General features: G+C 37.9%; 1 protein-coding gene across 1 annotated transcript in view; it reads left to right on the top strand.

Annotated features, from left to right (window-relative positions):
* The window catches only part of LOC306873705 (dorsal-ventral patterning tolloid-like protein 1), a 46,312-nt gene extending 21,748 nt beyond the window's left edge, over window positions 1–24,564 (top strand). Inside the window, exons 4-21 of the mRNA XM_079423176.1 lie at window positions 157–327; window positions 413–530; window positions 4,619–4,797; window positions 5,338–5,443; window positions 5,546–5,670; window positions 7,533–7,648; window positions 7,855–7,957; window positions 8,096–8,212; window positions 10,254–10,399; window positions 10,999–11,194; window positions 11,292–11,417; window positions 12,155–12,315; window positions 12,428–12,608; window positions 15,404–15,529; window positions 19,110–19,237; window positions 20,811–21,024; window positions 21,413–21,663; window positions 21,807–24,564. Coding sequence (XP_079279302.1) covers window positions 157–327; window positions 413–530; window positions 4,619–4,797; window positions 5,338–5,443; window positions 5,546–5,670; window positions 7,533–7,648; window positions 7,855–7,957; window positions 8,096–8,212; window positions 10,254–10,399; window positions 10,999–11,194; window positions 11,292–11,417; window positions 12,155–12,315; window positions 12,428–12,608; window positions 15,404–15,529; window positions 19,110–19,237; window positions 20,811–21,024; window positions 21,413–21,663; window positions 21,807–21,941 — 2,699 coding nt within the window. The 3' untranslated portion in view covers window positions 21,942–24,564. The remainder of the gene's footprint in view (window positions 1–156; window positions 328–412; window positions 531–4,618; window positions 4,798–5,337; window positions 5,444–5,545; window positions 5,671–7,532; window positions 7,649–7,854; window positions 7,958–8,095; window positions 8,213–10,253; window positions 10,400–10,998; window positions 11,195–11,291; window positions 11,418–12,154; window positions 12,316–12,427; window positions 12,609–15,403; window positions 15,530–19,109; window positions 19,238–20,810; window positions 21,025–21,412; window positions 21,664–21,806) is intronic.
* The last annotated feature ends 437 nt before the right edge of the window (window positions 24,565–25,001 follow it).

Consider the following 25,001-nt stretch of genomic DNA (forward strand, 5'->3'; position numbering starts at 1 on the left):
AAGACGTTATGCATATGAATCTTTAGAGAATAAACTCTCAAAAAAATGAAAAAAAGAGAAAAGTACAAATTAAATGGAGGAATGCAAAAATGCATTCATGTAACATTCAGTCACCTACTGTTTTCTATCATTCCGCCTTCTCTGTTTATGGTGTAGAGTCGTGGCCGGTGAACAGCAGTAAAGATGTGTTGAGCTCCAAAGCTGGAGGGAAGAGTGTAAACAGTGGCAGAGGTGTGAAGTCTCGAGTGCCACGTGCTGCCACATCCCGAGCTGAGAAAATCTGGCCCGGAGGCGTCATCCCTTACGTCATAGGAGGCAACTTCACTGGTAAGGGGACCTGAGTGTCTGTGTGTTTAATATCAGTATATGAATGTGTGTGATTTACACAATGATTTCTGTATGTGTTTTTCAGGAAGTCAGAGGGCCATGTTAAAGCAAGCAATGAGACACTGGGAGAAACAGACATGTGTGACCTTCATCGAGAAAACTGATGAGGAGAGCTACATCGTCTTCACCTACAGACCCTGCGGGTTTGTGTTTGTGTGTTTTCTATAATTATATAACATTTTAGAATAGTAATGTACACATTGATACTGTGCCATCCATCACAATACTTGTGCTTCTGAAACCAAGCTACTCAATAATGGCGCTTAATGTTGTTGATGATAATGATGTTTACATCCCAAGTAATTTAACTTAGTATCTTCTTGACTCCACTATCTACATTTGGTTTATTGATCAGACGTTATAATGAATCAGTTCACATTTACGATATTTTAAAATGGAATCATTGAAATGAAGTCAGCATGAAATGAAAATTCATCCAATCTATTTTCTAAATGCATATTATTGATCAGGGTTCCTCAATTAGTTTTCGCCGAGGGCCAAATTCTGCCAATAATACCAAGCCAAGGGCCACTGACCTATAATATATATATATTCTTATTATTACAATTATCATATTATTGTTGCTTTTGTTAAAATAGTCACAAGATGGTCACAAGATAAAGATTCAGATTTTTTCCCCCAGTAGTCTGTTTTATTCAAACAATTATGAACATTTTTGCATTTAGATACAGAAGAACTTTGCCTGTTGAATATTAAAAACAAAAGAACAAACAAACAAAACATCTGGATCTCCATGTCTGCCATGCAAATGAACTGTTCCTGCTCATCTCCAGACTGGATCTCTTCTCTCCACTTTCCCTAATTGCAGATTCAATTATTAGATCGGTCAGCATTAATATTTTTACACTTAGATTTTTTTGGGGGATCAAACTGTAACACCGTGTGTCCCAACCAGACGTGACGCAACGCGATAAAAAGTATCTTTTCCATGTAATTTTTGTCCTAACCACCTGCGTCACGTGACAATAAGCGAGACGGAATTCTATTTTATAAATGTTTTTTTATTTTCTGCGACATCGCGGCAGGAACAACATCAATTGACAGTGTAAGAAATATGACAGTGATAATCTCAGGTAATGATTATGTGCTTTATTCAATGTTAAATGTGTCTAATGTGAGTCTGAATATTATTTTGCGTGAGGTTTATAGCCATAGTGAAAGCAACAATAGATATTTTACCAAACTTACGTTAAAACTGTGAACTCACTGCGAACCAACATCCATAACAAAGAAGGTATCACTCACTCACTCACTCACTCACTCACTCACTCACTCACTCACTCACTCACTCACTCAAAACTGTTTAGTCCATTCACATTTGAATCATCTATTTTCCGTGTCCACTTTTCTTTATTCACACTTGCCATATTTTTGCTGTCACATAGTATCTACACTGGACGCGACAAAGCATTGCAAATCATTTGAACTTTGTGTTAGTACGTTATAAATAGAACGAGTCAGCAGTTTATTGTCGGGGATTTGTCACGCAGCGCTTCGCCGCATCCAGTTTAGACAGCATATACTGATTATAATAAGTTCTATTGTATTTTGTTGTGCCGCGCCGCTCGCGTCCAGTGTAGACACGATGTAAGTTAATGTCGCTTTCTGATGCTGTGTTTGAATTTTCATGCCACATTATTTGAAACTAGCGTGGACCAAACATTTTTCTCTCGGTCCGCGGGCCGCCTATTGAGGAACCCTGTTATAGATCTTATTGTGAATGATTGATGCATTGATGCATGCAATGATGCATGAAACACTTCAAGGTTAGCTGCCAATTCCACTTTGCTGGGGTATAAAACACTTTGTTGGGGTACTATCTAAATTAGAGATTCTTTACCTCTTGGCTCCATTAGTAGTTTAGATGTATTGAATGTAAGAAATATTGAATGAAACGCTGTGGTCATTAAGGAACACACTCAGATACTCAGCTCGCATTGTTATGAGTGTATCCTGTAAAGTGTGTTTAAAACAAAGGTATGTGTGTGTTTGCGAGAGCGAGGGAGCGAGAGTTTGACTGAGATGACTACAATCGGCCTGGCTTTCCTTCCTTCCCTGTTACCACGGTGAGCAAACCGCCCATTGTTCTTAGGAATGGAATCCTAACAGTGTGTTAACAAGGAAGAGAGAGGGAGAAGGGAAGGCGGAAATCGCATAAGTCTAGATAAACATTGTTGGTGATTGTTCGTATCTGAAAACTTGGCTTTTAATTGATTATTTGATCGCATATAACATTGTTTAATATGACACAACACCTGATAAGAATGTTTTTAACAACTAATAGAAGTGTTATCAGTCTATTAATGTTGTGGAACTAGAATGAAGAGGAAACTGAGGATGTTAAATGTCTCTGTAGTAATGATGCTGATGGAAGGTGAGGTGAAATAATGAGGCAGATCCAGACAGATTACAGAGAAATAGGCAGAATGACCATTGACAGAAGGACAAGGCTAGATTAGAGTGGAGGGGAGCGAGGTAGCGAGAGCATTACATAATATTATCCATCTCAGTGCAGTCATATCTGTTGTAATCAGCAGACGTCATTCAGATATAAACCTGCTGACAGACCAATACAAGCACTGAGTGTTAACCTTCTACTCGACTCTATGTGCTTTTTGAGCATTTGGCACATAGCTTGGGCCCATGTGTGTATGTTTGTATTATGAGAAAGGGTTGATGTCTGATTCTTTTGCACAAATATCCATTACGTATAAGGATATCTGGAAATAGTTAAAAAGTTCAATTCAGTTCAGTTCTACTCAACTGAATTTGTTAATTTTATAAGACAAATGGTTCCCAAAGCAGAATTACAGAAAATAGGTACATTTTTGTTTTAGCTAAATATTATTGTCTCTTTTATAATGTAGTTTGGTGAATGTATTTTATTTTGAGTGTTTCCTTTTATTTGTTTGACTATCTCTCTGTGTTCATGTGTGAGGTAAATGAGGGATTAAGGTGTTCTAATCCAAGTTATAAATAGTGAGCGAGTGGAATCGAGATTACTGCTTTGTTTGTGGGTGTGTTTGAGTGTCTGAGACATGCTTAATGGTGGACTATTGAGATTCCATCTGGATTCCTCGAACTCTGACTTCACAGGTTTGACCTTACTTTGGCCCTGTTTCCACCTTGCATTAAGATTGTGTTCGGATTTCACCAAGGCTCTACCATCCCCATCTCTTAAGAACTGACTGCTTGTAATCGAATCACAAAAATGCAACTTAATATCAGTTGGAAACAGGACCTTTGGGCCAACATAAATCTCTGAAATCACAAAATCCTCAACCACCGCACACTGAAACGCTAAACTTTGATTGGACAGCTCATTCCATACAGCGCAAGTGCCAACATGCTATAGTTATTCAGAAAAACAATTGAGAGAATCAAAATGAACAGCACATCAAATACAGTAACTGATCTGCATATGGAAACATAGCTGACCAGAGCACAAACTTTAGAGTCAGCAGATTTGTGAGGCTGCTGGCAATATTTCTGTTAATAATAATCGGATTTGCGTGCTTGTACAAACACCAGCTAGTGAAACAATTCACCTTAATGTGCCAAATATTCTCACCTGCTTAATGCAGCACAAACACATACAATACAGAGCAACTTGAATAGCACTTTGCTGGCACAATCGATTATTTTTCTCACAATATTGCATCAATACTTCAGACAAATGGTTCTTAACTGGTGAGTCATGAAACCTACAAATGGGTTGCAGGTCTGTTCTGAGGGTCATGGATAGCAAGGGGGGAAAAAAACAATTTTAAAATCTGGGTTCTTAAGCAAAACCACTGCTTTAGACCGTCTTTTGGCACTTAATTAAAGACCCACCTGTTTCTTTCTCTTTCCTCTGTCTCTCTCCTGCGATTCATTGCACTGGCACTCGGTCAGAGGTGAACATTGTGTGCTTATTTGTCGTTAAGGAAACAACACAGCAAGAATCTAAAATGCTAACCCCAAGTCACCCTAATTACCGTTAATCAGCTCTCATCATTTCACACTATCCCCTGTTCAACCCACACTAAACTACGTTACCCCAAACAACTAAGCGTTAGTTCAGCTTACCTCCCATCACCCCCCTCATTACAAACATTGACACTTCTGGGACATAATCAGAATCTGATTTATTCAAGAGTGGGGTGAGCCAACAAGATGCTGACATTTCAATAATTACAGACTTTTAACGTTTTATTTATTGGTTGTCAAGGTGTTGCTCTTACGTCGGCCGACGTGGCAATGGTCCCCAGGCAATATCCATTGGGAAGAACTGTGACAAGTTTGGCATTGTCGTTCACGAACTTGGACATGTAATTGGCTTTTGGCACGAGCACACACGACCTGACCGTGATGATCATGTGACCATCATTCGGGACAACATCCAGCCAGGTACTGCATGACCCATGACTCAAATCTTTGTACCCCAACAGGTAACTACTCAAGTTCAATATGACTGCATTCACACAGCTGCATAATATGGATTCAGTCTTTGTTCATAAATACAGCATTTTAACAAACACTTTTTAACAACTTTTTTTTTTTTTAATAAACAACATTGATAACCAATAAGCAAAATGATTTCCCTAAATTTTCATGACTTTCTCCACCCATTAAAAGTACTTTTTTTTTTTTTGATGAAGAGCTTTGTACTAGTGTTTAACTTACATTGTCTCAGTTATATTAAGAATTTTCTGTGTTATTGAAATCACCACCTTTGGTACGTAATTTAGTCATTGGTGTGGTGGTATTAATCATGGCTATCACAAGAATAGAAAAGACTTGACTCCAGTTATTTGTACATGCAGACCATATACAAGCTGCATGTACAAATAAATTCGAGAGTCACACCTGTTAGTAAATCAATTCTAAATGCTGGATTTGTAAAAGTAGCCTATTTGTTTTAATATGAGTGTATCTGTGCACACTCAGGTCAGGAGTATAACTTCATTAAAATGGAACCAGGGGATGTCAACTCTCTTGGTGAGCCTTATGATTTTGACAGCATCATGCATTATGCCAGAAACACTTTCTCCAGGTAAGACTTCTGTCACACACTAGGAATTTCACACCCATTAATTTAATTCAGAACTTTCTATACAAATATTTATGTTCTCCTTTTTGACTTTCTCTTCTGTAGAGGAATGTTTTTGGACACGATTCTTCCCTCTCGTGATGAGAATGGCGTCAGGCCTGCTATCGGTCAGAGAACTAGACTCAGCAAAGGAGATATATCCCAAGCCAAGAAGCTATACAGATGTGCAGGTAGGACTACAGTGTGTGTGAGTGTGTATGAGAGAGCGAGTGAAAATTTAAATGAAGGAAACCAAGGGTGTTAACTGCAGGAAGATGACCTCACTTTATGTGCAGATAATTGTTTCTAGCCAATATAGTGTCAGCTTGCATGAGATCATTTGTTTTTCTCAGTTTTATGATGCACACGAGCTTCTTACAGTGGCTCAGTGGGTAGAACTGTCACCTTACAGCAAGCATATTCCTGGTTTAAGTCCCAGCTAAGCTAGAAGACCTTCCTTTGTGTAGATTGCATGTTCTCCATGTTGGCGTGGGTTCCTCCGGATGTTCTGGTTTCTCCTACAATCCAAAGACATTTGGAGTAGGTGCATTGGAGACACTAAATTGCAACCCTACATAGGAGAAGTGGGTCAGTGGATGGATGGATGTGCTTTTCACTCAGGAAAGAAAAGAGGGTCACCCTGACATTTTAGGGACAAAGTGCATTTATAAGACCCTCTCACTTTACTGCCTATGTGTCTGTGTGTGTGTGTCCATGTGAGTGGTATATAAGTGTGTTATTTTACTGCTGTATTGTTTTGAGTTCATGCACTACTAGTGAGGGTGTGTGTGTGTGTGTGTAAATGTGTGACGCATGGCCTACTTCACATACAAAGACAAAACTCTCTCTCTTCCACAATATTTACTGTCTGTGACAAAACTTTTATTAGACAGTTTGCCAAAAAGGAGTAGTGTACCCAGCCTTTCCACACTCCAGCCATTTTTTTGTGAAACACAAAAAAGGTCTGTTTTTTCCCTTCAAGGTAGGTGGAGGGAAAATTATTCAAGAAAGACATACAGACAAAAGGATAATAAAAGTTTTATGAAAGTAGCCCAAATTACTTTTTGGTTCCTGACTATATAAATCACCATTTACTTTCTTTGTATGGAAAATGCAGCTTGGACATTATGCCCAACATCTGCTTTTATGTTTTGGGTAAAAAAGAAAAATGAATTGACATGGTGATATGATCAATTATGTAAATAATAAAGTAATAATAAAGTAAATGATGAGATAATTTTCAGTGTAAGTTTTGGAAACTACTGTTGTATGTCCAAAGTTCCTGTCTCTGCTGTTACATACAGGTTGTGAGTCAAAGTTTAGTCTGAAATAGGGGTGACTGTCTCCACCCAAGCCAAAGATAACAGCTTATCTGCCGCACAACTCTGCATCGGATTGTTGTGTTTCTATGTCTTTATATTTCCTTGAAATTGACACCCAAAAGCACCTCCATACGCAATCACAGTCCAATGAGCTGTGATGAAAAACAGAGGCCCCTAAGACAAATGTTTGGCCAACCGCTACATCGCTAATTGGGAGGAACATTTGGCAAATGTTAGCAGATGATTTGGCTTCTCTTTAACAGAGAATCTGCTCTCCTATCCTGAATTGTTTGGCTGCTGAGATCTCATTAGAACAGTCAATAGGTCTTTGTTACTTCATTGTGCATGTGTGTATCTGTTTCCTGCACTGCTATTTAGCGGTGGTGCTCCGCCACTGCTGACTATACAGTGCTACGATACAAGAATTTTTAGCCAAGTTGTGAACATCTTTCTATTGTGTTGTCTTCCCGGCTGCATGAAAAAACAAACATATTGCACGTCCACCAGTGTAGTCCAATTCATGAGTGAGTGACTGTTGAGTTGGTTCTTTCAATGAATTGGTCATATAATCTGTTTTAATCAGTCTAACGAATCATACGCTGAATCTTTCAAAGAGGTTACTAACTTAACAACTAAATAAGGTTACACACTCAAGTTTTTTTTTTTTTTATAATAAATGGAATGGAATTTTCACATATACTCATTATGTTATTGTATTGCTCTCTATCCAGCATGTGGTGAAACACTGCAGGACTCAGTGGGGAATTTTTCATCTCCAGGATATCCTAATGGATACCCATCATATACACACTGTGTATGGAGAATCTCCGTCACACCTGGGGAGAAGGTACGACACTTCTGTGTGTTAAGTGCGTAACTTTACAAAGGTTCATTGTACTGAGCTGTTCCACATTTATCTGTATCTGGTAAATGGTATTTTTAATCCATTTCTTCCTGTAATTGTCTTGACTACGAGGTTGTAGATAAAGAAACGCTGAGCTAATGTGTGAAGTTTGATGTATATGACATCGGCATGTGTGCTGCCTATTTCAGATAGTGTTAAACTTCACCACTATGGACCTCTACAAGAGCAGCCTGTGCTGGTATGACTACATTGAGGTTCGTGACGGATACTGGAGGAAAGCGCCATTGCTGGGTACATACATGCTTGTGGACTCATCAGGAATAATATGGAATATATTAAGCAATAATATGTCTTACCAATGCAATGCATGCTTATAGGGCACTATTATTTATTGTGTGTGTGTGTGTGTGTGTGTGTGTGTCTGTGCAGGTCGGTTCTGTGGTGATAAAATTCCAGAAGTGTTGGTCTCTACCGACAGTCGGATGTGGATTGAATTCCGCAGTAGCAGCAACTGGGTTGGAAAGGGATTCGCAGCAGTCTATGAAGGTGTGTGAGTTAGGGCTGTCTCAATATCAGATTTTCACTACACATCTATCGTGCCCAAAAGATAACAAAAGATAACAAAATTATTATGATGTCCATAGAAAGTTTGGAGAGAAAAAAACAGCTTTGTGTTTTTTTTGGCCAATGAATCACACTCAGAATACAAGTGTAGGCATGTGGAGAAAGTTTGTACCCATAACACCTGGTCTTTTTTGCAGAATCCCCAAAAAAAGAAATTCCTTCTTTCTTTTCTGATTTATGATGGGTCTAAACCAGCATTAAGCAGTACAATATGGTTTTAATAAATAAAATTAAAATATTATTTGTTTGGTTTGGTTTATTTATTTATAGAGCACTACTAAAAGAACCCCAGGGGTTACCCACAGTGCTTTACATAAAAGCAAACAACCAAAACACCATCACACACATATAGACAATCTAATAATCACATACAGTATAGCCTACTATGTAATTTAACTCACATAAGCTGCCACCCCAAAGTGAGCTTTCAGAAGTTTCTTAAACATTGAAAGAGATTTAGCAGACCTCATATGTAGCGGCAACTCATTCCAAAATCTCGGCCCCATTACTGAAAAAAGCTCTATCGCCATTTTGATGACGAATTGTCATAGGCACTACCAGAAGTTTATAGTTTTCTGAGCGCAAGGCTCTAGGGAGGTTATAAGGTGTCAAGAGGTTTGCGAGGTAAAACGTTGTTTAATGATTTATATACAAAAATTTAAATCTTATATTTAACTCTAAAACAAACAGAGAGCCAGCACAAGTTTGCACAAGTTCTTTACCCTTTTTAGAAGCCTCGCCGCCGCATTCTGAACTGATTGTAATCGAGCCAAGGATGCGGCGGAGATGCCTCCATACAGCGAATGACAAAAATACAGACGTGATAGGACAAATGTATGAATAACTCTTTCGAAGTCGGCATTTGAAAAAAAAAGATTTGGTTTTAGCTAAAAGGGGAAGATTATGAAAGCAAGCACATACCATGGAATTTATATGCTTTTCCATTTTTAAATGATCATCAATTTGAAAACCTAAATCTCTTACCAATGTTTTAAAATATGGTGCCAATGGGCTTAAGTCTAAAAGGGATTTAGTAGAATATTTTGGCTGGCCAAAAACAATGACCTCAGTCATTTCTTCATTTAACATTAAGACGTTTTTTGCCATCCAATTTTTTATATCGTTTAAACACGCTGAAAGGGAAACCAGAGATTTCACTGGGTGTTCGTTTTAGTGGCAAGTAGAGTTGGGTGTCATCGGCAAAGCAATGGAATGATACTCCATGCTTTCTAAAAATGCTACTTAAGGGGAGGAGATATAAAGAAAACAGTGTAGGAGAGAGAATTGATCCCTGTGGGACCCCCTATAGAAGCAGTCTTTTCTTTGAAATTGCATCCCCATAATTAACTGCGAAATATCTGTCGCTTAGAAAAGATCAAAACCATTTCAAGACCATGCCTTTCAGGCCTACCAGATTTTCAAGGCGAGAGATGAGAATTTCATGATCTATCATGTCGAAAGCCGCACTAAGATCCAATAGTACTAAAATAACACAGTCTCCCTTATCTAGCGCTAAAAAGATATCGTTGAAAACTTTCAATAGTGCCGACTCTGTACTGTGAGCCACCTTAAACCCAGATTGAAACAATATTCTAAAATAGAATTTTCATTTAAAAATGCAAGTAGTCGCTGCAAAACCACTTTTTCGAAACTTTTCGATACAAAAGGCAACTGTGAGATAGGTCTGTAGTTCTTCATCTCATCTGGGGCCAAATTAGGCCATTTAAGCTGAGGTGACACAACAGCATACTTAAAATCTAATGGACACAAATCTGTACATAAACCTTTGTTAATCAAGTGCAATATGCTCAGCGATACACAGTCGAAAGCCTGCTTTAACAAACGACTAGGCATTATTATTATGGAATAGTATGGTTTTAGACACATTGAAAACGGCATAAATATTTCTGATGACAAAGTAAAAGTCTAAATTCTCTCTCTTTCTTTACTATGTGTCTGGCAGCAATATGTGGAGGGGAGATCAGTAAGGACTCTGGACAGATTCAGTCTCCAAACTATCCAGATGACTACCGTCCATCTAAGGAATGTGTGTGGAGGATCACAGTGTCTGAGGGCTACAGTGTGGGCTTGAGTTTTCAGGTCTTTGAGGTGAGGTTGTCTCCTCTCTTTTGGCTGTATCTTTATTTATTTCCAGTTACATTCTGTTTTCACTTTAGCCTTCCTCTTTCCTTTTTCTACTTTTCCCTTGTCTTTTTCATTCTGAGGATAGTTGTTGCTATTTACATGTGTGCTGTTTAAAGTTAAACATATGTTAATGTTTATGATATACATGCACAAATAGACACACATCTTTGTCAAGTTGAATTTCCTACAAGACTGCTGGTAAATGAGTCCGAAAGACAGGCATGCTTGATTGTTTACCTTAAAATGTCAGAATGTTGTTACAAGTCATACCGTAAGTATGTATGCAAACCATTGTGTGTGTCAGTAGGTCAAAGGTGTCGAATTGTTCCGAGGGAATGAAAACATGCTCTCTGCCTTTGCATACACATATTCACACTTTCTTTTGCACACATGCAGTCTATAAAGAGCAGGACGTGTACCAGACCTGAGAGCCTGGCATATAATATACACAGAGACACCTGAGATCCTGTTTATATTGGATTGTTTCTTCTGCACTAACACCTAAGGTGCCATAGACATGGTAATGCATTAACACATACTGTATTGTGCCTGTCTTTGAGCAGATCGAGAGGCATGACAGCTGTGCATATGACTACCTAGAAGTTAGAGATGGACTAACTGAGAACAGCCCTCTGATTGGTCGATTCTGTGGCTATGATAAACCTGAAGATATCCGTTCCAACTCTAACACCCTCTGGATGAAATTTGTCTCTGATGGGACAGTTAATAAAGCAGGCTTTGCGGCAAACTTCTTCAAAGGTACACATACATGTAACAAAATAATGCTATCAGATGCTGATGAGTTGGCTCTTGCCCGTTCATCTGATGTTACTCTGTGTCCGTGTTATTAAATCAGAGGAAGACGAGTGTCTGAAGCCAGATAATGGGGGCTGCGAACAGAGATGTGTTAACACATTAGGAAGCTTCAAATGTGCCTGTGATCCTGGATACGAACTGGCCCCTGACAAGAAGAGCTGTGAAGGTAAGAGAATGTTTGTGTGTGAATACACTGCACACAGGTGCTTCCGTCTGCCTGACTCAAACATGCTCAGCGGATACTCAAGCCAAACTGAATGGTTCAGGAAAACATCCGCAGTCAACAGGAAAACAACAAGCACAAACAGCACTTAGTCAACACTCACTCTGCCCAGAAATTTCTGTCATTAATAAAGTACGATGTGTTGTGGTTATTCTAAAATATAACACAAAAACTGTTCTATAGTGGCTATTTATTTTAATGCATATTAGTCTGTATACTGCCAGAGAATCTTTCACTGTTGTGTTTTTAAAGCTTTGTTCTCACAAGGGTTATTATAGTAAACTAAAATGAAAATCATATAAAAAAATCATTTTTTTACCTTACCTAAAATAAACTGAAATAAAATCTTAACTGAAATAAAATAAAATAAAATATAAAAAGCTAGTTACCAAGGCACCATTTCTTATTTTCATTTACTTTATTTTGATATACTAAAATAACTAATACTAAAACATAATTACAAATTGTTAAACACCATATAGATACATAACCAACACTAACTAAAATAAAAACAAAAACTAACAAAATGACAAAAACACCCAAATTTAAAATTTATTTTTACTAAAATTAAAATGAAAAGAGAAAATATAAAAATAAATCTAATTCAACATATGAATAAAAACTTTAATAGCATCTGTGATACTAAAATAACACTGGTTCTCATTCTTTTTCTCTTTCAGCTGCATGTGGTGGCTTGCTGACTAAGTTGAATGGCACAATAACTACCCCAGGTTGGCCTAAGGAATACCCTCCCAATAAGAACTGTGTGTGGCAAGTGGTGGCTCCCACTCAGTACCGCATATCCATGCAGTTTGAAACCTTTGAACTAGAGGGAAATGAGGTGAGAATCTCTAACTGTGTGTGTGCATATATGGGTGTGTTATTGTTTGTGTAGGTAGATACATAAACAGACAGACAGAAAGATGGATGTTTATCATATTTTATTTGTGCAGGTGTGCAAGTACGACTATGCTGAAGTGCGGAGCGGTTTGTCATCTGACTCGAAGCTTCATGGGAAATACTGCGGTACGGAGGTTCCTGAGGTTATCACCTCCCAGTACAACAACATGCGAATCGAGTTCAAATCCGACAACACAGTCTCCAAGAAAGGCTTCAAAGCTCATTTCTTCTCCGGTAAGACCACCGTGCCAGCACTTTTCATTTGAAATGGAGATTTGGAGGTCTTTAGCTATGTTTTGACACCTCTACACAAGCTCGCTTGTATATATGAATTTCATAATGTAAATTTTGAAAGCTTTTCAAACATTTACCGAGGTGAAACACCCCCTCGCTTTCTCACACGACTATATCATGAGAAGTTCTGTGGGTTTGGTTAGAAACGTTCAGGCTGTACAAAAGCATTAATCCAAACACTGGAATCTGGATTTAAGCATAGTTATGATTTTATTCTGTTTGGCTGCGTGAATGTCCCTTGTAAATGTGAATTATAGATGTTTTGGGGTAAAATGAAGAGTGCACTGAAACTTTATCAGGGCATTCTCTTCCACAGACAGACTCTTTATATTTTTGTCCTGCCAGGACATTGATAATGATGTGCTAGATTTTATTGGGCATCATGTCAAGGCACGTTTCAGGTACAGTCTTCTCTCCCCTGATTGATTTTTTCGCAATGGATTTCACATCTGAGGTGCCTTTAAGAATCCATTCATCTTCTTGGAAACTGGGGCTCTGTCTCTGTGGCAACAAATGTCCCATTTGTTGAACTTGCATGATAATAAGATTGAAATGGTTAAATATTATTTTTTATCCTACACTTAACATGATTCAGTTTTTTTGTCTAAAGAGCTCACAAACTAGTAATAAACGAAACACAAGCAATATATGTAGAAGATTCATATGACAGTATTATAAATGTCATAATACTCATAAGCACTATATACAAGAGAAAGGAAAAGAAAAAGTATTTTGTGTATAAATATGTTTTTCATATCTGCTGATAATAGATCAGAAGTAAATAGTCCAGTCAATTTCATGAAACAAACACATCAGTTGTGAACATTTCCTCCCCCGTGCAGTGAATCCCTGTTTTTATTATTATTTCATAATCTCACACCCATGATATCCAGAAGATATGAGAAGATTCAAATTGGTTGGCAGAGGTACAAAGAGAAAAATTGATTTTCTGATTCCAGAAGATGAACCAGATAAACAACATAATTGTGATTAAAACTAGATCATCTCTTTGACAAGGGGATAGCAACATTTTATTTATTATTTTGAATTATAGTAGGATTAATATCACATTCTAAATATAAAGGTGCTTTTGCCCTCGTGACCACACAACCTCTTTCCAAAACCCCACGTGTCACTTAATCTAATAACAATAAACCCGAAGGCACAAGACGCAAACATTTTCCCAAATGGCTAGTTTTTTTGATAGAAAAATCTCATAATTTATTGTGCTTAAGCTGAAGCACAAGCAGGATCTGCAGTTTTATGATTTATCTGTTTATATTTGGATCTTCTGGTTGTATTTGTACTGCACAAATGAACATTTAGCAGATGCACATAGTGAATGAGTAACACTGTCTATAGGTGAGAGAAAGAATAAGCTCAACTCTCAATGAGTTATAATAGCGTCACTCTCATTGTCTGGAAGTCCCTGAGGTTGGATTTTTGCTGGTCCAGTGGTGGCAGACGTAGGGAGGTCCCCAGAGCTCTCCCACACACTCCTAATCTGTATGAGTGTGTACTGAGCCGAATGAGAGCGCTGAACTGGAAACAGTGAAAGAGCTGATTCATTTCTTCTATATGCACAGTAAAGAAAGCAAAATTTTGATGCACTGGACTTTAAAATAATTTTTTTTGGAGTAGGGTTGATTTTTATGAGGCACACTTAATTCCTCTTATCTCCTCAGCTGTGGCATTCTTTTTTTTTTTAGGAAAAATAAGAATGGGGTGCACTGTATCATCTGCACACTAACATAGTGGGAAATGGTTAAAGACATGCTTTGAAAACAGCATTAATTATGAAAAATGTGTGGTGACCCACAAAGACTCGGGTCTCTTTAGCTCTCTCCATCTGTCATTCATTGGGTTTGTATGATAAATATGCTGGTGGTTTTGAGCAGTGATTGAAATGTGATAATTAGCTAAACCTGAGACTTCCACGGAAATAACAGCTTTCATGAGGCTTCTGACTCATGGGACACTGGGGGCGTAGAGATGCACAATGGGAAAAAAAACAACATAAAGAATCATGAACTGTTTCTGAACTTTCAGCCATTAAGTGACACATTTAATTTACATTTATCAAGCACACAGACTAAATATTCTATCACTTTTTCTTAATCACTTAGCGCTTCTCCAACAACATACAGTATGATTTTCTCCTGCCTCCTTTGTTTTAAAAGGGGAAAAGGGGGCAGTTGTGCCCAATGATTTCTTGGTTAATTTGGAAGAGTGTTGTTTTTGTGCCCAATTAACTGCAGGAATTATGCAAATCAGATAATGGTACATCTATAATAAATGCATCTATAATGAGCCTAATTTACATAAAATGAATGTGTGCTAGAAAAATGGCTTTATTTAAATTTGGTATTTCTCCGTTTCAGTTCATTTAGCATGTGGCTAAATGGATTGTGGCTGGTTACAGAAGAAGATACAGGTTTTTATGGTGAAATATCACAGATAAAAAATTGACCTATGAATCTTTTGTCTTTTTTCACTGTCCTTTTCAAGATTTTCTGCCTTCTCTTTTGGCTCATGAACTTATACAGGCATGTGACCTCAATCACTCGCTGTAATTGCTCTTAACAGAAAAATAAATAACAGAATCAGACTCCAGATGTCAGAATTCATCATGCAGATTCCAAAATGTCTCAATCAAAGAATTTGGTTGGATCTCATATCTTCCTTCTGTTTCAGATGAACTAACAATTCATCGCTCTCTTCTCTTTTTGTTACAGATAAAGATGAATGTTCAAAGGATAACGGTGGATGCCAGCATGAGTGTATCAACACTATTGGCAGCTATGTGTGCCAGTGCCGCAACGGCTTTACTCTTCATGAGAACAAACACGACTGCAAGGAAGGTATGTACAGGCACTCGCAAAAGAATAATAGTGGCTAGAAAAGGATAAGTGAGGGTAGACATCGGGCGGTGGCGCTTCTAGCATGTGTAAGCATGTTGATTTTATACTATATTCTGCTGAGGAACAGCAAAACCCACAAACAACAACAACAAAAAAAACTAATGCAACTTTCTTCTCAGCATTTAAGATGCAGAGTAATGTCATTTTTGTGCTGGCCTTCTGGCAGGTTTTCTCTTTTTGTCTCTATTTTGTCTTTTAAATCTGAGTTACAATTAAGATTTAACTATAGAATGTTTTTTTCCATTTCAATCGGACCTTAACAGGCTTTGAAGTAATTTTGTTATGAAGAATGGAGCAGTTATTGTATAAATAAAACTACACTGGAGCCGATAAGAAACTTATAGTGCTCAACAAAGCATAGTTGATTATTTCACATCCGAAGAGGCCGTTTACACGGGGGTCTTAAAGGCATAGAAGCAAAAAAACAACAACATTGTTTATAGAGTCAAAGAGTGAGGGCAGATAAAATGAGAACAGACTAAACTTTTAAAAACATTTAATAATTGTATGATTAAACTGTGTTTGTGGACTTGATAGGTAGAGCTGCATATATAAATACAGTGAATGAGGTGACTGAACTTAAAGCGTTAAAGTAAACTGTAAAACAGTTGTCCTCCAGATCTTCGAACATGTTGAAGCATTTAGATGGTCTGTTATAGTTAAACAGTGTCTCCCACTAAACCTTGCCTTTCATACAAGCACTGTCAACCTCCAGTGCAGCTCTGCCCTGCAGGCCTTTTAACATTTTTGTGGGCTTTGGAAGCTTTAAAGCAGTGTGTGTGTGTTTCTCTTTGAAAAGAAAAACAGCTAGACCTAAGGAGAGGATGATAGAGATATTACCCTTTAAGCTCCAGAGTCAGGGTCAAGAAGTTAAACCAGCGGCATCCTGGAATACACACACACATACAATAATACTCACTCGCTCCCTCACTCACTCAGTCTTTACTGTCTCTTCAAGACTAGCTCACTGATTCTGATTTTAAACATCTGGAGTATCACAAAGCTTCAAAGTCATAATCCTGCTTCTGTTTTCATTTTCCTTTGTGCATGTGTGTGCGCAAGATGTGTATCTTTTAAAAGTCTCTCAGTAGTAACAATAGACAAGTTTTACTAGTTGCCTGTATAAGTATTACTAGTGTATTTGCACAAGAATATCAGTAGTCAAGGGCTGTCTGGTTTATGGTGCCTTTAATGATGGTACTGTAAAATTAATGATTTTAAGTTTAGTCCAATGAAACTACAGAGAGGGAGAGCAACACAGATAGCCTATGGGCTGATAACACACTTAGAGGATAAATGACCTAGAAGCACACAAATAACACTTTTCAAGTCACCTTAAAGGGATAGTTCACCCAAAAATGAAACTTCTGTCATCATTTACTCACCTTCAGGTAGTTCCAAACCTGTATGAATTTCTTTGTTCTGCCGAACACAAAGGGGGGGGGAAAAAAATACTATGGAAGTCAATGGTGCCCCAGAACATTCTTCAGAATATCTTCCTTTGTGTTCGGCAGAACAAAGACATTCATACAGGTTTGGAACAACTTTGACCCAATTTTTGGGTGAACCACTGTATCCCTTTAAGTATTCACGTTCAAACTCATACAAATGATAGCATTTGAAGGAGCCATAGTATCTGAGAAGCATGTGTGCATGTGTGTGTGTGTTCACTAATTTTTGTTCACTAATGCACACTGACCTGATTTTGAGAGGGAAGAATAGAGGCTTAACCAGACTTAATGCTCGTGTGTGTGTGTGTGTGTGTGTGTATTGTGATAGTGGTAATACTGTACATGATACAGTGGGGTCCAAAAGCCTGGTACCACATTGATTTTTTTTATTTTTTATTTAAACCTGGAAACAAATACAAAGTTTTAAAATTTAATAATAAAATAAAATAACATTATGATATAAAGTCAAGAAACATCATTTAGAGTTCAGAACATCTAGGTCACTAATTAAATAACCACATTTGTGTCATTGACCATGTGGACTCTTTTGTACAAATGGTCAAACGCTTCCATTAAAGCAATTCATATAGTTTAAGTTGTACTGTCATTAAAACATAAGGCAAGGATAGTTTAACATTACAAAAAGGTTCATAAAATTAAAAAGCTATACAATAAAAAGCTTATAAAATTAATTAATTAATTAATTAATTAAAAAGAAATTAAAGTTGCATAAATTAAATGAATATGAGTGACATAAAAACTAAATGTTTAAAGACAAGTACGATCCGTACAGTGTAGAAACAGTGCTCAATCAAATAAAGTCATGTACATTAATCAGTTCAACCTTTCACAATTTATAATGTGTAATGCAAAATACAAGCATTTTCACTAGTGGTCTCAGACTTTGGTCTCTTCTGTATGTGGAGACAGAGAAAGCAAGTCAGATTGTTCTCAGTCATTCAAATTAGATAACACTTAGCAAGAGAGTTGCACACCCATTCTAACACGCATATATACAGGAGGGTTTTGGTGAAAATGTTTGTCTGACCTGGTTCCTCAGGGTCACAGCAGGTTTATTGACAGTGTGGATCTAGCTGTAATCACTTGTCCTTGTGCACACACACACACACACACACACACACACTTACACACACACGTTGTTTTTTGTGGTTTATGGGGACTCTCCATAGGCGTAATGGTTTTTATACTGAACAAACTGTGCTATTGCCCTACACCAACCCTACACCTAAACTTAGCCCTCACAGGAAACTTTGTGCATTTTTAGATTGTCAAAAAAAACACCATTTAGTATGTTTTTTAAGCCTTTTGAATTACGGGGACATAGGCAGTGTCCTCATAAACCACCTTCATATTGTAATACCTCTGTCATACCCATGTCATTATACAAATTTGTGTCCTCATAAACCACATAAACATGCACACACACACACACACACACACACACACACACTCTCTCTCTCACACACACACACACACACAAATACAGTACTCACACCTGTAAACACACATTTGGCCAAAAATTCCAAAATAATATTTTGAACATTTTCTAGTAGGATGAGTGAGGATAAGTTAAAGAAAGCTAGTCTCTTGTAAAATAGATCTAATCTAGCTTATTGGAAAGGTGAGTCTCAGGTAAACCCATGAGCCCAGGTAAACATTCTAAAGGTTAAGCATTCTGTAATAGTCTTTCTGTGATGTGCACACCTCACAACCAGGGCAAAGTTCAAAGTATGAGTTGCTACTCTTCACTTGGACAAACGCTTCTGTGACATAAGTGTACTGACCTAAAGCGGATCCTTTTCACAGATTGTGATGACATGTTTCCACAGTTATTAACACCATAAATCTACCTAGTTTTTTATTTTCATTATTTTTTATAACATTTTTATAACATTATACTTTGTAAACGCAAACGCAAAAAAGAGAAACTTTTCCTGGATGCACTCATGGGTTATTGTTATCTAAACTGTATCACTCACGTGTTATTATTGTGCTGCATCACTATTTCTAATGATCTTTACCCTCTTCACCCCATACTTGTTTGTCAGCTGAGTGTGAGCACAAGATTCACAGCACAAGTGGAACCATCAGCAGTCCGAACTGGCCTGACAAATACCCCAGCAGGAAGGAGTGCACATGGGACATCACCGCAACCCCAGGCCACCGGGTCAAGATTGTGAGTCTTTATATAATTTTGTGCTATAGGTTTGCATCTGTTAAACAATGTTTACATTACACACAAACATCTCCTTAAACTTTACTCTTGGTAAAAACAAGCAGCATACGAGCAGAGACACAAACACACATGTAATCCTACTCTCATGTTCAAAGGCAGATAATCTCACATCACACATAAACACACGTATAATCTCCTTTTAAGCAACCAAACACACCACCATGCAAACATTTACACATGCACCCAAACCCCTCTCTCCTATATTACATAGACAGTACAAAGTCTCACAAGCATGCAGAAGATACAAGAAAAGCAAGACATTGAGTAAAGTGCATTAATAAAGCTTGAGCAGTGCCTGTTTGCTCATATTTCAATTCACAGGTTTGAACATATTAACAAACTTGTTAGCAGACAGCTATGGCAGGGGTTTAGAGGGTGACCTCAGTGTCTCCCACTGTTCTCTGGATCTGACTTCTGAGTCGTCTGATTAGACCTAAAGCGATTCTAAATGGCCCTTGTCAGAAAGTAAGTGAAGTCACAAAAAGGAGAACTTTATTGTTTGTTTGGATGAGGTAGAAGTGTTTTGGGGATTGATTCCATTAGAATTAATATATCAACTAATGGAATCAATATATCAATTAACGTTTGAAGTTCTCATTATACATTTGTAGAGTAACTTTATCACCACGCTCATGCTTTTATTCCTCTCTCTGTGTAGCCGTAACAGCTGGCTTTTTACATAATTATAATGTTGTAAACACTAAAGGTACAACTTTAAAACATGTAATTCAAACTCATGCGGTGGATTTGCAGATGCTCCAACACAACACAGTTTGAAGTTTTGTAAAGGCAAGCCAGTTCACTCAGTGGCTATATTGGCAACGCCCTTAAGCAGTGATTTTCGGTTTAGTCCCACAAGGAACCTATTCCCACAGAAAGCTCTACAGATGTATGCAGAATTCACATATTCTGATCCTTGCATGTTTATTAAATATTTTGCCAAAGTGCATTTGTGTTGCTTGATATTTTTTGTGGAAACAGTGATGCATCTTTCAAGATTCTTTGATGAATAGAAAGTTTTTTTTTTTTGTAGCAATACAAGCCTTTTCTGTCATTTTTGATCAATTTATTTGAATCCTTGCTGAATAAAAGTATTTATTTTTATTTTTTAATTGAATGACCCTAAACTTTTGAACAGCAGTGAATCATTTCAATAATGTTTCAGTATTGTATTGCATTTAAAACCTTTATTCAGTTTATTTAAACTTAGCTGCTTTTTATTTAGTCATGCTAGTGTACATGAAACAAACAAGGCCTCTATAAAAATGTTATTGTCTCTTCTAACTGAAACTGGAGATTTTAATTCCTATAGCCGCTGCAATGAAAATTGGCTTGTCCTAGTCACAGCCAAACATGTTTATCTGCTCCTTAATGTGTCCAACTTCTAGCTGAGGAGGTCAAAGAAGAGAGATCTCCTTTTCTTACAGTTGATTGGCAAGAATTAATGTCTGTGACTGCTGCAAAATTATTTTCTCCTAATATTTTTTCCTCTGTTGTGTTTTTGTATCGCTAGTCTTTTAATGAGTTTGAGATTGAGCAGCACCAAGAATGCGCATATGATCACCTGGAGGCCTTTGACGGCGATTCGGACAAGATGCCTATCCTGAGCCGTCTGTGTGGCAGTAAGATTCCAGAACCGCTCATTTCCACAGGCAACAAGATGTACCTGCGTTTCATCTCTGATGCCTCAGTGCAAAGGAAAGGCTTTCAGGCCACTCATTCCACTGGTAACTACCCTGTCTCTTCTGTGTCTGATGTAACGGTGTGTATTTTGATTATTTGCATGTATTAGATCAGATGTGATTCAAGTGTTCATACAAGCAATTCTCATGTCATGCTGACAGTTTAACAGACCCCTCTAGTGGATCATTACTGCATTGCATGTTGACTAGAGTCCCTCAAGTGTTTCCTTTTCTCATTTGACTTGTCGCTAAGCTTCGCCACCCTGGTTATTGTTGCTCATTATAGTCAGCTGAGAAGAGAAGAGATATATTTGTCAGTTATTACTACCGGTAACATTAGTTTAAGTGAACAGAACTGTTTCTAATAGGATGACGGGTTTTAGTAAATCAGTGATGATCAACAGACAGTATATGTGTGTTTCTTTGTGTATAGAATGTGGCGGTAGGCTGAAAGCAGAAGCATGGCAGAAGAACCTGTATTCTCATGCTCAGTTTGGGGATAATAACTACCCCGGCCACAGTGATTGCGAGTGGCTTATAACGGCAGAGTCAGGTTACGGCCTCGAGCTCACCTTCACCACCTTTGAGGTAGAGGAGGAGGCCGACTGCGGGTACGACTACATCGAACTTTACGATGGCTTCGACACTGGAGCGCACAAACTCGGACGCTTTTGTGGATCTGGGGTATGAGCAGTTTGTGCATCTGTGATACTGTTGAGTTTAAGAGTTTATACTGTTGTGTGATACTGTTGAGTTTAGTTTTTACTGTTGTCTTATATCATAAAGCTTCCTATATGTCTTCAACTAACCCCTCTCTCTCTCTTCAGCCTCATGAGGAGCTTTACTCTGCTGGCGATGCCGTGTTGATTCATTTCCACTCTGATGACACAATCAGTAAGAAAGGCTTCCATATCCGCTACATTAGCACAAAGTTTCAGGAGGCGCTACACACACGCAAGTAACATCTCCCCAAGAGGTAAAAGAGACTCCAGAGAGACAAAATGTTACAACAAGGACAAACAGACTCCTGAAAACTATTAAGATTGATTTATATCAATCAGAAACCCTGCCGTGATATGTTTCCTGCATTGGATTTGCCTCTTTATATTCAGCCACTGTGGAAGTCATGCCATGTTGACCCTAAACACCAATCAGCTGCTCTTATGTGTAGGATAGCTCCGCCCACTGGAAAAAAAAACACACACTCATACACAAAAATGTTGTTGGCTCTCCATTTTTCAGATAAGCCAGTCATATATAGAGTTGAACACTGAAACTAAGAGACAATGACAATAAGACAACAAGAAACTGCTAGTGTGTGTGTGTGTGTGTGTGTGTGTGCATATTGCTCTGGACAGCATGGACAGTTTGGCTGCTGATGCCACACCACACTGTACCTCAACTAAACTATGTGTGTATGTGTATGTGGATGTGTGTGTTTGAGAGAAAGAGAGAGAGGCCTTCAAATACCAGCCTGAACTCATTCAAATGTTTTTAAATTCATGTGGTTGTAATTTTACAATTATTCTGTTAGCTTTATGGCAAAACCCATTTTCAGAAGTGCAAAAGTAAATATGTAGCCCTATTTAACAATAAGCTTCCTTACATACATGTAGCCCATTGTTTACGCTGTGACAAACATAATTTGACTCAAGTGGTTAGAACTACATGACAGTGGGTCTTATTCACAAAGCGTGCATGCACATGAATTTGTGCGTGAAATCTGCACAAATATCATGATTCAACAATAACTTTCACACTAAGATTTGTTGTGCGTAAATCACATGCTCTGGGTGGCCTTAAAATCGTGTTAGGATGAAATGTTATGAACAGATGTTTAATCTTTAATAGATTTCATCATATACCATGAAAAGCAGCATTATAGCTGAAGCTGAGAGTTTTCCTTGTATAACAATGCAGATACATGTATGTACAGCTGAGTGTCGATTGTGTTTGAAATGGTTTTGAAGATGGCACACTTGGCATTGCTCTAGGATCTTTCTGCTTTTAAGTGACATAAGACTGCAAAGAAAAGGCTGTGCGGAAAGTCCTTGCATGGAGATGGATTTGATGTGTTTTATGCAAATAACCTCGCCACACTCATTTAAAAATTCTCAGTTATGAACAAATTCATGTGCTTACATAAATTAGGTGGAAACAATTGTGAGAAGTTTTCCTTTGCTTACAAATACAAAATAATCCCTGCAGTTTTAAGTGAATGAGACCCAATGTCTTGTGCTTTGTTCATGAGCAGGCCCACAAGGAATCTGCATCCCTGTTACATTTACTCTACAAAGTTGCCCCATGCCTTGTGTGTTCACACTTTGCATTATTTGATAATGCTTTCAGCTATCAGTAAGAGTGTTTCATTTCACACAATTTATTCTGCAGATTTACATACATTTTTTTTTTCTTAAAATGTGAAAAAGTCTGCAGATTCCATCTGGACCTTCTTATGAGTTGCAGAAACCATATAAAGTTGTTTGAATTGTTTTGTGCGTGTGTGAGAGAGGGAACTGATAGGATATTCTCTGCTGAAGAAACCAGAGGTTTTCTCACTCTTCCAGTAACTCCTCCACAGTGAACATGATGTGCACAGGAAATGATGTTATAAAACCTTGCATAAGATGTCTGTTACAGCTATGACAACTGACTACAACCACCTTAACCCTGTGCGCTTTATATGCACTTAACACAGAAAGACTGTATGGAACTGTGTTCTCCAATCATGGAAATGAACTCATGAGCAGTACCAATGAAGCTGAAAAAACTCACAGAGCAAGGGAATGTTCTCTGTTGCTATATTCCCAATGACAAGTTTTCCCTGCTTGACAAAACAAAACTAAAGTCGCTGTTGAAGGGAATTCTTACGGTGCTATTCAGTGTCTCAAAAACACGACAGGTCCCACGAGGCAATGCTCCAGCCATTCAGTGAATGCGTTGGTGCAATGGAGAGGCAGCGTTGAAATAATGTTGCTCATCAACACAGAAAGAACATTGACAAAATACTCACAGCATTGACAGCACTAGTGTTGTGGAGGAACAATTATTGCCTTAGAACCAAAATGTACATTGTTGCACATGATGTTTCTGTAGATATTTTTTTTTTTCATTTTTTTTTTCAAATTATTATATTTTATTTGATATTAAGTTTAATGAACTTGAACCTTTATGTTAAGAAAGAATTTTAAATGGACTGACCTGAAGCCGTCCCCTTCTGTCCAGTTACACAAACATACACACACTTGTCTGCATATATGCTTATACATGATCATGTGCACACACACAAACTAATGTTACAATAATCTTAATGCTTTAAAGTCAGCAGTAAGACTGTGTGAACTGTGACGTATGTGTGCATCTATTGGTCTGTATGTTACACAACACAGGTCATGTGACTCTGTTCTGACTCTTGTGAGTATTTCTGTATGTGCCAAGTTCCTGTTGATTCCACTCTAGATTATCTATGAGAACTATGACATATGACAATGTGAAACATGATTTATTCACTTGCTATATCATCAGCCTAATGATGAAGAAGGACTCTTCACTCTCAACAGTGATTAAACTCATGTCAGGTCAATTAAATGTATGGTCTCATTTGTTCTTCATCTCTCTTCCTCTCTTCTTGTACATTAGACACATTACTAGTGTGTTCTCTGCACTTCTTGAAAGTGAAGTTTTTTGAAAGTCATAATATTTGTTTATGAAGATAGAAAAGTCAAAACTATCTTATATTTGAGCTTCTTCACAATCAAACATTACCTCAGCCAACTTCAGGAGATAACTTGTCATGCTTTTTAAACAATACTAAAGCAATTGCCACAGAGGTTCCCTTCCAGGAACTTCGAGCTGCATCGAAACGCTTATAGGAACGCCTTCAGCGTGACCATGGTCTGAATATTATGTGCAATCAATCCGAAGGAGGGCGAAGCGTCACGGGCGGGGTGACGTCACGACCAGGAAGTATTAAAGCACGTGCGGCGTAGCCGGCTTCAGCTTTCTGTCATTCAGCGAAGCGC

This window comes from Barbus barbus (genome assembly GCF_936440315.1).
Source record: "Barbus barbus genome assembly, chromosome: 8".
Classification (NCBI taxonomy): domain Eukaryota; kingdom Metazoa; phylum Chordata; class Actinopteri; order Cypriniformes; family Cyprinidae; genus Barbus; species Barbus barbus.